Here is a 14,902-nt window from a genome sequence, read left to right as displayed (position 1 = left end):
TGTGGAAGTCTTAGAATGTACTTCCACAGTTTACGAAGTGCTGTCATAGAACTTCACATTAACCTGAGTCCTCCACACCTTAGCTTCACCTACCCTGCTGTGAATACAGCAATCAAACGGAAATGCTTTCAGCCTATAAACTTGTTGACGCATCAAACTGAGGGTCAGCCTAAGAGGCAAAATAGGTCACAAACTATATTTTCAAAAAGAAAAACATGAAGCCAGCTAATAAACTGTGCTGACATATACTATGATACTAATTATAATGGTTAGATAATGTATTTTAAGCAATGATTATTTTAAAGGCCATTTAAATACCAGTTTTACAACATTTTGAGAAAGGAAGAATGTAAGCTCCATCACAGGACTGTTTTACTCACAGATGGACCCCCAAGCACCTGGCACACAGGACACACTCAATAATATATTTGTGGAGTTAAGTACTTGTTGAAAGTTCCTAAGAGGAATTTAAATGCCTGAGTGGCACAGAATTCTGTTATTAATCAAACCATGCAGGAAGATATAGAAAAAAGGCAACAGGACTCAGGGAATGCAGTGAACTAGATCTTCAGAATCATCTTTGCTATTACCATGGGACCTTGGTAGTTACCGCCTCCCTCTGGACCTCTGAAGATTGACAAGAAAGTTCATTCTAGCTAAACAATTTTCTTTTTAAGTTGAGGTATAGTTGATTTACAATATTATATTAGTTTCAGGTTACAATATAGTGATTCAAAAATTTTATACATTATACTCCATTTAAAATTATTATAAAATACTGGCTATATTCGCTGTGTTGTACAAAATATCCTCATAGCTCTAAGTAAAGTTTTGATGTACTATGCAAAGTAACGTGGATTTATGCCTGAAATCAATATTGGTTTTAGTAGTATTCTCAGTTTATTCAGGTTTATCTGATGCTCCCCAAAGCCTTAATAGTTTCAGATACTAATAAGTTAAGGTGAACCTATGTGCAAATCTAATTTATAATGATAACCAGTCTAGTCACAGAAGCTAGGCCTTAAAACTAACAACCCTAAGACAAGAACAATTACCTTTTCTGCTGCTGCAGTAACTGGACTCCTCAACCCCACTTCTAATCTGCAGCACCACATAATCTCAAGCACAAGCAGCCCCCCAAAAGTTCAATTAAAAGTACAGGCCTCTAGAAAAAAGTTACATTACCATACTGCTTCTGTTCTCTAGAATAGTTATCTTTAAGCTTTTCATCATCATGTTAACTTATTTTAACTAACAAATTCACAAAGCACAAAAAGCCTAAATGTTACTAAATATGGATTTACAGCTAATACATGTTGAAATGATCTTATTACAAACAACCATTTAATACCTGTTTGATAACACCTCTATTTAATTCTCTTTTCAGTGCTTGTTTAAGGAGGTAGCCCCTTCTCTCCAGCTCCAGAGAAGGGTACTTATGGATGATGTATTTTCGAATAGCAACCACGGATGCACCACTCTTCTGGAAGCATGCCTAGGAAACAGATTTATCAAACCATACATATTAATTTAAACTAGCTGTTTTTCATGTTTTCTGACACCTATGTTTTCAAAATAAATTATTTTGGAAGTGAACTTGATAATGGATGATAAAAATGGCAGGAAAGAGTGAACAGTATTGCAGGTAACTTCAGTTCATCATGGCTGTGGAGAAATACAGAATTAACAATATTTCTGCAACAATTTTAAATTGTTCAAAACAGCCAAAGAGAAGATACAACATGTGAATAACATTCTGTGTGTTCATGAAGAAGCTCTTTCCATTCTAATTCTATTCTGTATTTAGAAGACAGATCTTTAGCATTAAAGTGAGGAAAACAGGGCACTTCTACCCCTTGTAGGTTCACAGATCTGGCCCATTTTATGGAATGAACTTCAGCACACCAGAACCAGTATTCCTCTGCAGGCTTTGTGTGAATGCCAGCAGATACCATAAGCAAAGATAATCTGAATAAATGGCACAAAACTGGGTTTACAGATGCAAAGCCTTAACAGGCGTTTTGGACAATGAGAGCATTCGATTGCAATTTAAAGTGCCCTCTTCCTTTTCCATCCTATTTATCTATACTCCATTTGACTAATGCCCGTGGAAAACTGAAGTAGGTCATTGCGTTACAAAGGCAGCAATTCTGTTTCAAAAGCTTTACATTTTGAAGCACACAAGCAGCATCTATTATCTAATGAGCTAGTCCACCAGTTTTGTGTAGCCATTGTCTATAAAATGACCATAGGATTTACTCACTGTCGTTGCATAAAGACTTGGTTGAATGTTATTTTATACACTGACGATAAAGAAAAATAAGTCACAGACAGATGAACCAGAAAAGACTGTACAACACAATTTAATATGGATTGTGTTAAAATGAATCACCTGCTTCAAGTAAATGTCTCTGACCTATTACAACCTACTGAAGTTTTCTCCTGATCTTATAAGAAAACACAGAGTAAAGAAAATCAAGCAGAAAAGCACATTCTAATGCTAAAACAATCCCTGCTCCACCAAACTGAATAAGATGAAAATAGGTATCAAGATTCCTGTTCAATTCAGAAAATGGTGTCAATGGTCTGAAATCATGATTTGTTTACACTGCATGGAATACACGAGATATATATATACATATATGTATGTATTTCATTTGTACAAATATGCATAATCATATTCAAACTATTTTTCAGGCCTAATTATACTGTTTAAATTTTTTGTTTTATTATCTTAGAATTTTAGTCCCTTCTCCACCCTCACTGTAACCCTGCTGTAACCCAAACCTAGACTGAGAGGTCACAAAGTGAAATCCTTGAAGAAAGGCTACACAAAGAAAAGAGATCTCACTATAATCAAGCTATATAAACCAAGAAAGTTTTCTTAATGAGTTGAGAGTTGTCTTGAAGGAGTGTAGGGAGAGGTCTGAAGGCAAACCTTTTTTCCAGTTTGTTAGTGGCGTCTTCTCAAATTCTAAGTATGACCACCAAGCTCCTCTTTCCTATGTAAACCACCGTTGGTTAAACTGATCTGTAGCCTTCTCTCCCCAATTCTGACTCAGATCCTAGCAACAAGGTCCCTGAAATCAGAGTGTCTATGGCTTCTACTTTAACTCCTCTTGTCATCTGATCATATGAAATAAACATGGCAAAATGAACCAGAAAAATTTACACACAAAAAGGCAAGGTCAGATTAGAAGATACCCTTAAAACAGGAAAACAGTATCTGATGATCACACAAGCTAATGAAAGTCAATGAATTATAGCAAAGTTATAAAGCTATGGAAGGAGGATAGATTTTGCAAGTATTCTGGAATGACTAGGTGATGAAGCAAAGTAGTGACGTTTCTAAAAGAGTTCTGGTGTGAAAGATAACCAACTACTAATATTAGACATAAGCTTTGAAAATGAACCTAAAGATAGTATACTTTTTTGAAATAAAATTTCCTCATTGCTATTCAGTTACCCTGAGTCACAATTCAATTTCATAAGGGCAAGGACTCTGTTTGTCTTATTCTATGCTATATCACTAGTAGGACTGCCTGCTACAGAGAAGCTAGTCCTTAATTGTTTGTTGAATGAATTAACATGTTCAGCCTTCAAATAAAAACTATACTGAAAATAAACTGAGTTTTTAAAAAAAACATCTAAAGATAAGTTAAAAATACTTGCTATAGTAAATCTGAGTTTTTAAAAAAATTAACAGTGCTCAGCAAATGTGATAATATTATAAAAACATGAACTTAGCAATGGCTTTCTTCTATTTAAATCTCTTTTAGGAAGCAGAGCAAGATTTCTGATGCCTGCACAGGAGTATGCCATTTTCAAATACGCAAGAGACAAACAGAATAAATCTAAGATGAACTGCTTGAAATAAAAACTTGCCTTAATGGCCTCAGTTAGGATTGCATCCATCTTGGGACGTGGGGAGGAAGCCATCGGTGTTTGTTTCTGGGCCCTGGCTAGCTGGCTGGCAGAAAGGGTAGCCCAGGAAGGTATTGTTTTTTTCACTTTCTTCTCCTTTTCTTTAGACTGATCTTTCTCACTTTAAAACAAAGAATTGTTATTATGCAAGATAAACTCTTCAGAAAGAAGTATAAAGTCAGAAAGAAGAAAAGACCAGAGAGGGATAAAAATCAATGTTTTAATTCATTTCCACACTGAGGTGATACGTAAAATAAGCAACATTTTACAAAATAAAACATTTAAAAAAAATTGGGTTCTACAAATGAACCAAAAAGGTGTGCTCTCCCAGCTGCACACAGGAGAGAGGAGTCATATAAATCAGCACTAGTATGAAGGGCCAGTACATAAAAGAAATGAGAATTTTAAAATGAGTTCTAGTAACAACTGCAACAGATGCGATTCAGTACAGTGCGAAGAACTCAAGCTCTGAAGTCAGAAAACTTGGGTTTGAGTCTCAGCTCCAACATTTACTAGCTATGTGATCTTAGCCAGTGACCTGAGTCTCAACCTCCTCAGCTGTAAAACAGTCATGTAATACCAAAAACTTCACAAGGTGCTGCAAGAAATGATGAGATTACATTCATAAAAAGTTTTGTGAACCATAAAGCATTATACACATTTTATTCTAAGTAACAGTAACACTCCATGTACCTAAAAGAAAGGGTAGCTGCTAAAAATTCCACAGACCTTACATATACCTATGAAACTGGGATGAAGGATTCCCTGAGGATTATACCTGGAAAGTATAGTTATTTCTAAGTCATTCTTTTATTTAAAAAGTAATTCCTGTTTTCACCAACTATGAAAAGAATAGAATGAATGCTACCAGCTGTCCTGCAAAAAAAAATTTAAATTAAAAAAGAATCACCATCACATTGTACAGATTATCAATAGCAAATTTTGCCTTCAGATTCTCAAAGTCACCCTCCAATTGAATACTTCATCAAATATATACAGAGTTTTAGGTCACTCTAGCAATGTCTTGGTATAGATTAATGCTTTCTAACATAAGCACGTAAAAACAACTCATTCTTGCAAAGAGGGAGGAATAAAGTGAAGACGAATCTCTCAGGTCAGATTTTTAGTCACGTTCCATTTCTTATTGAAATTATGTCAATGTTTACAATAGGAGACACTCCCACAATGAATTCTAAGCACAAAAACACATGCCAAAGCCGAAAAGAATGAATTGTGCATCCGTCAAACCACTGTTCTGATAACTACTACAAATTCTAATAGGCCATACGACGACATCGTAAGCCTATTCCAAAAGATAATTCCAAAAACAGTAACTCCAAATAGCATGTATCTAGCATAAATTAAGTTGTATCACTTTAAAAAAATCTGACCTACAGTCCTTTTCCATAGTCTTCACATACAAATAGCAAGAAGGCATAAGTCCTTACTCCTTTCTGGTTTCCTCAGAAGGCTTGTTTTCTTCCTTCTCTTCATTCTCAGGTTGCCCCTTTGGCTGTTCTGTCTCACTAGATGTAGCAGGTGGAGTTTCATTCTCTTGTTCTTCTACAGTGGAGACAGATTCCTCTGAACTTACATCTGGTTCTAAAAAAAAAAAAAAGAAATCAGGTGCGTAGAATTGCATCAAGTAAATACATTAGAGCCTGAGTCAATAAAAGGGTAAAAGTTTATCTCTTTAAACAGATAAGCCAAATGTTGCAATTAACAGTTGTATCCTAAAATGAACAAATGATTTATGAGTACACTTTTTTCCCCGATTTATGTCACTCAAATTGCCTATATAAGGGGTTGCTGATCCAGACCATTAGGTGAGAAAAAGAGAAGGATCAGCAAATTGCACAGAAAGGGAAACTCATTTTACCCCAAATCAAAACTCTTGAGTGTTTTACTCTATAACATTAATGATGAGACTCATAATTAAGAAATTAGCCATTTCATAATTTAACAGGCTAATATTAGTAAGGGAATAAATAATAGAAAATTAATATTTATTTTCCAAGTGAAATGATTCTGGCAAGTGTAGAAATATGAGAGGGGGAACACTGAGGTCTGCAGTTGCTGGTCTGTGTCTTTTCTCAGTAGGTCTCCTTGAGCAGCCACTACAGACCACAGAACCCCAGGAAATGGTTAAGCAGAGACTTAAAAGAAAAGGGCATCAGTGGCCAAAACTAGGCAAAAAAAAAAAAAGGATATGCTTGAAGAGTTTAGTCATTTAAATTATGTGAACTCATTACTGGCATAATGAAGACTTCTTTGGGGCCTTCATATAAATAAGAGAATTTTTAAAAATGCCACTTCCTTCTGATAGCCAAACCACATACATACAATGCTAAAGGAATTCTACAAATTAAAATTCTAAGCCGTAAGTTTCAGGATAGTCAACTATAATTTGTAAATCATCCTGGATCACGCTCTTCAACCAGACTTGCATGTAAGTGAAAAATCCTCCCATATATGCTCAGCAAAAATCAAGGCTCTAGAGTCAGATATATCTGGATTCAAGTTCAGACTTTCTAACATTCTAGCTTGATATCTTAGGGCAAGTTCTTTGACATCTCCATATCTCAGTACCCTTACTTCACAGAGTTATTATGAACATAATACAAAATGCTTTAGGGGAAACCTGTAGGCTAGCACTTGTACTGATTCCCATCCTCCTCTGGCCTCTTCTACTGCTTCTAGAGCTGTTACGCAAATATTAAGGCTAGAACTTCAGTATAACAATGGTATCTGGTGATACAGATAACTGCAAGATGTATTTTTTTTTTTATCACGATGTATCTTTTACAGCCCTTTGCCCCAACAATCTGACCTAACTGGTCGACCTAACTGTAAGAACTTACTTTTAGTTAGTCATGTTTACTTATTTTTACATTGCTTTATTCTAAACAAATTGAAAAGCCAAGACCGTTTACTGAGTTTTACCATAACAGCAGGGCTACAAATTAAATTCCACATTATTTTCTCTTAAAGCTTACGGTTTAATAAAGGTTCAATTGCTCAACAGATAATGAGACACTGTTACATATGAGACAATGTTTCCAACTCACAGAACTATTGTGTATGCCTTTTTGGATTTATAAAATTTACAACATGAGTGAAGTCCAATTATTTTCATGTACAAAATACTATAATGGGACAGAGATAAGATAAGCAAACACAACTTGTGAAGTGTCTTACTGGTCCTTTATAAATTCTCGGTTGACTTTTCTAATACCTTACCCCTGAACACTCTGGTGTATTCTGAAAACTCACGTTATTAGTGACTTAGTGACTTCAGCTGGCTGTTAAATGCGGCTCAAGATGGGCCATCAAGTGGCTTATCTCAGTCCTGGAAAAAATAACCTACCCTCAACTCACCAGCAACTATTATTTTTTTTAATATGCTGATTCCCATGTCTCCTCACTGCCTTAGGCCAGAGTACCCCAAATGCTTGTAGTATTCGTCTGAGCATTCTGAGACAAAATCCATGCTCAGCTGGAGAAGAGCAGATCCCTAGTGCACTAAGGATAAAGGCATCAAGGGTGCATGTATTATTTTATTGGTAATATATGCTGGTCAGCAAATATTTGGTTCTAACAGCCACGACAGGGACAGCACCATGTGCTCATCCCTGGCAATGAAAAGAAAAGAAAAAGAAAAAGGTCACAAGAACAAGAAAAGCAGTTCCACTTGCAGAAGTGGTTAGAGGTGCCACGAAGGAACGCGAATGCTCCAGATTGACGGTTCTACCTTTCTCTTGATTTATTATGTTCCCACATCTGCCTGGCCAATCTTCTCTCCACCAACACCAAAGTTACAAACCAATGCTTTGATCGCCCATTTGCTCCCTTGAGGCCTCTTGATGATTTCTGGTTGAGCCTTCCGCTGTCCATCTTGAAGGCCCAAGTCTTCCATTCTTCCAGGGTCTTCATCCCCATGACACTGTATGCCCAGAAGCTACTCTTCGACCATTCCTGTTCTCTCCAACCATCTTTGTTTTTTTTTTTTTTCCGCCACGCGGGCCTCTCACTGTTGTGGCCTCTCCCACTGCGGAGCACAGGCTCCGGACGCGCAGGCTCAGCAGCCATGGCTCACGGGCCCAGCCGCTCCGCGGCATGTGGGATCTTCCCAGACTGGGGCACGAACCCACGTCCCCTGCGTCGGCAGGCGGACTCTCAACCACTGCGCCACCAGGGAAGCCCTCATCTTTGTTTTTTAATTCCAAGAACATGAAATTTTCACCTTCTAAAAATCTTTAGAGACAAGATGAAATTCTTTCTTTGCCCACATGGTCTAGAAATGACATACCAACAGGTACCACCTCTCTCTCTAAATGCTCCCCCCAAACACTGAAGCATAAAAAAAGAACAAGTAAGTTCAAGGCAATTTATGGGACACTCCAAACTGGAGCAGAAACTTTTGCCTTTTGAAGCTGTCCACCGCTTTACTTTACCTGGCTTTTCTTCCTCCCCTTCAGCGAGCTTGCTCTTGGGAGGAGTTTCCCGGGTAGAATTCACAGCTCGACGAATCGGCATGGTGTTATCTTCTACCTTCTAAGAAAAGAAACGGCCATAATCACACATGCAAACAAAATTTCTCTTTTCTCTCTTTTTCAAGGGGCCTAACTGGGTGTCAGAAGATGTAGGAGAATTCTTCAAGTCGACTCCAGGATCTGATGCAAATTACTTTTAACAAGGTTTTTTGAAATGAAATATGATTCTTAAGAAGTACTTTTCAATGTATTTTATTTTAGCTAGAATTTCAAATGGAAATAAGTAATTATACTTGATTTGGAATAAATTTAGGTTTTCTCAGGAGTTTGAGGGGAAAGGGAAGATGAAAAGAACTTTGTATCTACTTGATTTGTTCAGATTCACAACCCAGACTCCCCCAAGTAGAGGAAGGAACAGGTACCAAGAAGGACCCAGCAGGGCCTGAAGTCAGGGACTGATCCAAGAGTGAAGCTTCAAGACTGTGTCAGCCCCTACCTCACCTAACTTGTCCGCGTGGATCAGCTGAGCTCCTACTATAAGTGGGAGTGCCTTAGGATGGACGAGTTCACCTTGAGACGTATCAGTCGCCATTTAAAATAATTTCTAGGCCCGAGTACAGGTTACACTCTGAAGCCTCTGCTGTTAACCACAAGGATTTTTCCTAGTGGTTTCAGTGTGGTGAAGAATCAACCTAAAGCACAGAAAAGACCTGGTGTGAAGATTAACAGAAACAAAACTAAACTAAAACGTCTAAATTTAATATACATCCAAAGGGAAAAAAAATTCACTATAAAACTTATAGTTAAGCGACAGATGACTTAGTCAGTTATCATTCAGAAAGATAAAATCACTATCAAAATATGGACTATGTAAAAGCAGCGACTAAGACAAATGCACAAGCCACAGCAGCTGTTGCACCTTCCACATGAACAAAGGCAACAAGGACAAGAAAGCTCATAAGGAACCTAACCCCATCCCTTCTGCTAGTATCAGGAACTCAGAAAGGACAGAATAAGGAGACCTAGAAATAGTTTAGTCAATGTTTACTCAAAGATCAGTTTACTAAAGAGAGAGGCTAATGTTGTTACTGTTCTCAAAGGGGTCAGGAAACTTAACTGTAACCTTAACTCCATCTCCATCAGAGAAGTAATACAAGGGCAAAAATACTGCTGAAGAACATGACAGTCTAAGAGCCTCCAGACTCAGAAAAGCAAATTCAGACCATCACCTAGGAGAATAAATATGCCTCTAAGACCTTATTTGTCATACTTCTAATGTTAGGTAAAATCAGCACAAAAGAACAAAATTAAAGATTTAAAAATAAAACGCATGTAAATCACTCAAATTTACCTGATCATTAATACCCTCTGCCCCGCCCATCCTCATCGGGGCCTCAGTAACATTTTATATAAAAACTCTTCCAAAATTTAAGAAAATAATCAGTTAGGCGTTTAGATCTTTGTGCTACTGAACATTAATGAAGACTTGGGAAAGAGCAGACTAGTCATTCAGCTTCTACTTTAAGCTCTAACCCTGTCTAGGAATTTAAGAGCTTTCAATTTGTCAGGTAATAGTTTGAAGCTCCACACATACAGAACGCTTTCACATTTACAGGGAAAACCATTTTATGGGAACACCAAGAGCAATGCCAGACTTGTGAACTATCCGTCAACTGCAATGGAAGGCAGCTGAAAGAATTCAAGATCACATGCTAAAAACTTATTATTCACGAGTAAATTAGGAATATCCACGAATATTTAAAAATTATTAACTGTTACAAAAACTACTTAAAATGCTCACATAGCAGTTCACTTCAACAACTATAAAACACAAAAATAAAAAGTTTTCTCATTTGTGAAAAGTTGGGTTTAAGGGCATTATTTAGGTTTGTGAAAGCTAAAAGTCTATCTTGGAATAATTTCAATACATAAACTTGCTCCCTCACCCAACTAGAACTTACATAATAATACATTTTCCTTGATTTAAAAAAAAAGCAAATCTGATGACACTTTTACATGTAAATATCATACAGAAGTAAAACTTCATGATCAGGTTATTCTTGGTGAAGTGATACTGCTAATGAATTCATCTTTCTTAACCCATGATAATACTAGCTAGGCTGAAAATGATACTGCGAAGTCAGCAAAACCTTCAGCAGTCTGTTCATAGAGGATCTTTAAAAAATATTTTCCCTGTAAGTAAAATACTAAAAAAAAAAGTCAAAACCCTTCCAGTCAACTCTATATTTACTAATTGCTCAAAATTGAAACAAACAGGTTTTAGAAAAGGAGTGGGGGTGCAAAGGAAACTACTCTCAATGCCAAGATGATAAAATTGACTGAAGTCAGGGCAACAAGTACATGGTCCATAAAGACATTAGACATCATTAACCTGAGGACAAGAATGTTAGTTTAAATTAGGTCAGGTAAGAAGTATGCCCAGGGTGGAATAACTGAGAAATGTTGGTTTGCCAATCTTCCTGGCTGCATCCACCAAAAAAAACAGAGCCTGACACTTTCCTGCTTAAAACCTCCCCATCACCACACCCCCTTATTTCAGTAATCTCACCCCTTACTACTCCACCCATCACTCTACTCTCTTGACTCCAAACACACAGATCATCTTTTGGTCCTCAGTGTGTGCTTTGCACATGCTCTTCTTTTACACTGCAACATTCTTTTCCTAGACACTTCAATTAGATTTGTGCTCAGTGTCACCCCCTCAGAAAGCCCTCCTATCCTTCTTATTCTTTTTCAGGTTTCTTCATATGGCATTTGTAATAGCATTTAACACCACCTGTAATTCAACATACGTCTATTTACTTTTTTATTATGTGTCTCTTCCAGTGAAATGTAAGCATTACAAGGGCTAGGACTAATTCATCACTGTATTCCCAGCACCTAGAAGGATGCCCAGCACATGCTGGGTGCTGGATAAATATTGGGGAAAAAAGCTGAATGAACAATGACACCTGACAGTACTTATTACTATATTCAGCAAGTGTGAAGAACACTTAAAAAATAAAACTAAATATTTAAAATTTAATATAAATATTAAGAAACGTTTGCCTCAGCTCTGTATTTCCTTAATAAAGGTCATGAAAATTAAGGCTTCAGTCTATAGCACTTTCTTTTCTTTTGGCCTCTCCCGTTGCGGAGCACAGGCTCCGGACGCGCAAGCTGAGCGGCCATGGCTCACGGGCCCAGCCGCTCCGCGGCACGTGGGATCTTCCCGGACCGGGGCACGAACCCGTGTCCCCTGCATCGGCAGGCGGACTCTCAACCACTGCGCCACCAGGGAAGCCCTATAGCACTTTCTTTATAATAGGTTGGTTAATGAGTTATTCCATAAGTTCACTGTTCATCACAAAGCTAACAAAACTATATGAATGGTTAATTCATACTACCTGAACATCACAGGTACTCATTAATTTAACTTTTGTTGCTACATTTCTGAATGATCAGACTTTTAGGCCGCCACACTTGTTTCCTTGCAGGAATCTTATCTGGCTGGTTCACTGCTGCATACTTGGTGCCTAAGAAACATGCCAGGCACAGAACAGGTGCTTAATAAATATTTATTAAGTGAAAGAACGAATAGACGAAACTTGAATAAGTTTTTCATCTGGGTTCTTATATGTGCCATCTGAGTTTACCTGTGGTTTATGTGGTCTTTCTGTGGTCATCAACCTGTTTTTAAAATTTAATGTGAGATTAACATAACAAAGATTTGCTTTCGTCAAGGGAAGTGCTAAGTTGTTTAAATGCAGGCAATAAAGAAAAGGTTGTAAAAGTAGAAAGTCCGTAATTTCAGTTTTAATTTACTTTCTCTACATTGAGAAAGCACTAGAAAAATAAGTAGTTCAACAATGTATTTCAGTTTACTGATATCCTTGAAAGTACGCATTTTAGGGAAAGTATTATTTCATATTTTACCATAAAATGTACACAAGACATTATACATTATAATATCATTAGCTATGCACTGATTACACCAAGTTGTTCTCAATCTAAAATCTTTAACTATATTCAGACTTAACAGGTAATGTCACAAAAAGCATGCGTATAATTAGCTAGCAACTTCTTTTTCACTTTTGTATTTCAATATATCAGTGTCTATATTGGGCACAGATGCTATGGACACTACAGGGATCTATTCCTAAGGCACGCACAATCTAACTGGCTAAAGAGTTAGGATTTTCATCTATACACGAAGAGTTCAGGACACTTTCTCCAAGTTCTTGTCCTCAATCTTCCAATTAAGCTTAAAAACAAGGCCAAAAATAACCTCTAAAAATGCTACTTCTACTTTGAAACACATTACACTAAACTTTTAAAAAGAGCAATAAGAATTTTAAAAGTTCTTAACAGTTTTATGCCTATGCCAGATTAAACAAAACTAAGCTATCTTCCAAAATAAAACTAGACACGTGTAACTTCACTCTAAGACAGGCCAGCTTTGTCCATAAAGTCCCAGGTGAATTCCTAGCTGTACTTGTAACTAAATTCTCACTTTTCAATGTAACATAAAGTCGGGAAGCATGATAAACAACAGAGAGAAAATGTATACGCGGAAAGGGCGGTAAAGTTCACCTTGGCCCTCCTCTGTGCAGGGGTGAACACTCCCTCAAAGTGGTTAAGTGACTCGTCCTCGGTCACAGACATTGGTCAATTCGGTATCAAAATCTCAAATCTGGGCCTCTCACTTCACCACTCCTGCCTCCAACTCTTTACAAACGCCCCTATTCACACGTTTGACTTTCTTAGCTAAAATCACATCACCTAAGGAGCAGTGACTAACAAGCTCTAGGAAAGCCATACGGGAAAACGAAAGCTTAGGCCCGCGTCGCGGCGGCAGCGGCAGCAGCAGCAAAGGCTTTTCAGGGGCGCCAACAGCTGACACCGAGCCCAGACCGCCGAGAGAACCGGTTAGAAAGACCAGCAGAGACAAAGGCGGGGAGCGGCCGGTGCGGCGCCGAGCGCAAGGCGGGGGCGAGAGCGGAGCCAGGATGAAGGCGGCGAGGCAAAGGGCGGCGAGCTCAGCGGCGGCGGACACCGAGGTGCGCGCTCATTGCAGCTGACAGCTCGAGCGCCCGCTCCGGGATGCGCGCGGGGAGGCCGACGCCGCGACCCGAGCGGCGCCAGCCCGCGCGACGCAGGAGGCGGCGGACCGCGAGTCCCAGCGCTCGGCGAACTCACCGCTGGGAGCTCCGTAATGGCGGCGGCGGGGGCGGAGAACCCGGGGGGCGGGTTCGCCACAGCCAGTCACCGCCGCCGGCATCTTTCGAACCGGCTCCGAAAACCGCTGAGAGTGGGTGAGGGGGAGGGCGGGAGCGGACAGCGAGGCCCACCGCGGGCCTCGGGAGCATGCGCAAGACCTCAGCCAATCGGAGCGGGCGGGAGGACGCTGGCGCAGGCGCGCTGGGACGCAGGGCCCTAGATCAGGGAAGAGCTCCCCAACCTCCCCAGTCCAAACAAAACAAGGGCGGGAGCGCGCGCGCGAGAGGGTCCCGGAGGAGGCTTCCAGGAGAGGGGCAGGGGGCTAGGTCGCAGTGGGGGGAGGGGAAGGGGGCGGAGCGGTCGGGGAAGGCAGACAAAAGGCACCACCTCCAGGGACGCGAGCGCCCCGCCCCCTCCTCTCGGGTAGCGGCGTCGGCGCCCCGGGCGAGCGGCCTCCGCCACTCGCCCTCGGGGTCCAACGGGCCCGCACCCACTCCCCACCCGCCTTTTCCGTCCTGAGTTACCTCTGCGCTCCCCGCTTCCTGTCGCCCGCGTCCCGCAAGGATTCTCGGCGCCGCTCCCGCTGCCGCTCGTCGCCTCCGCCGCCGCTGTCCTCCAGGCCCAGCCGCCGAGCTCTGCCGCCCCGCCCCCCTGCCCGCGGCCCCGCGCGCGCGCCCCCCAAGCCGGCCCCGCCCCCGCGCGCGCCGGCGGCCGCACCCCCAGCCCGCGGGAGCGGAGGAAGCGCGCGAGGCTTGCCTCCCCGGTCGGGCGCGCAGGGGCGCGAGAGGGCGCTCCGGGATGTGGGGATGCCCGGGCGGGGTCTGTGTATCCTCGTACCTTCCACCCGGCGCTTCCCGGGTGGCGCCCGTTAGCTTGGGCGATGCGGTTTCGGTTTCTCGGAAGGGCACTCTTTTCACTTAACCCTTCTCTACTCTGGTTCAGTCCCTGGTTTTGGCGATCCGTCTGCCTTTAGAGGGGTTGGCATTTCCCGCTTCTGAATTTAGCCACAGCACAAGAACTACACTTCTTTGAAGGCGGTTGGAATAATTAGAAACCCAGAGAGCGGAAAATTCAGTACCTCACGTTCTTTCCCATTAAGTATCCATACAGTACAGGGTAGCGTAATAACTCAGGAAAAGAACTGTAAAAGTTGATTTTCTAATCAATGAAACGGTCTTCCCTGGCTCCCTAATCTGCATATGCAGGGACGGTTCTCAACAAGGAAACCGTGGGATTAGAAAACAGGGAATTGCCTTTGGATTGCC

The 14,902-nt window shown here is 40.7% G+C and overlaps 1 protein-coding gene across 3 annotated transcripts in view; it reads right to left on the bottom strand.

Moving 5' to 3' along the window:
* HP1BP3 (heterochromatin protein 1 binding protein 3) overlaps window positions 1-14,283 on the bottom strand; it is a 35,268-nt gene extending 20,985 nt beyond the window's left edge. For 2 of the 3 annotated variants that reach the window (XM_082649615.1, XM_082649617.1), the window contains exons 1-6: window positions 14,162-14,283; window positions 8,914-9,109; window positions 8,379-8,478; window positions 5,373-5,526; window positions 3,886-4,045; window positions 1,352-1,495 (exon numbers count right to left, since the gene is read on the bottom strand). In XM_082649615.1, coding sequence (XP_082505741.1) covers window positions 1,352-1,495; window positions 3,886-4,045; window positions 5,373-5,526; window positions 8,379-8,478; window positions 8,914-9,009 — 654 coding nt within the window. In that variant the 5' untranslated portion in view covers window positions 9,010-9,109; window positions 14,162-14,283. The remainder of the gene's footprint in view (window positions 1-1,351; window positions 1,496-3,885; window positions 4,046-5,372; window positions 5,527-8,378; window positions 8,479-8,913; window positions 9,110-14,161) is intronic. The other variant, XM_082649616.1, reaches the window with a different exon arrangement.
* Between the last annotated feature and the right edge of the window lie 619 nt (window positions 14,284-14,902).

This window comes from Grampus griseus (assembly GCF_964374135.1).
Source record: "Grampus griseus genome assembly, chromosome: 1".
In the NCBI taxonomy this organism is placed as follows: Eukaryota; Metazoa; Chordata; class Mammalia; order Artiodactyla; family Delphinidae; genus Grampus; species Grampus griseus.
This window is presented reverse-complemented; position numbering and strand designations above follow the sequence as displayed.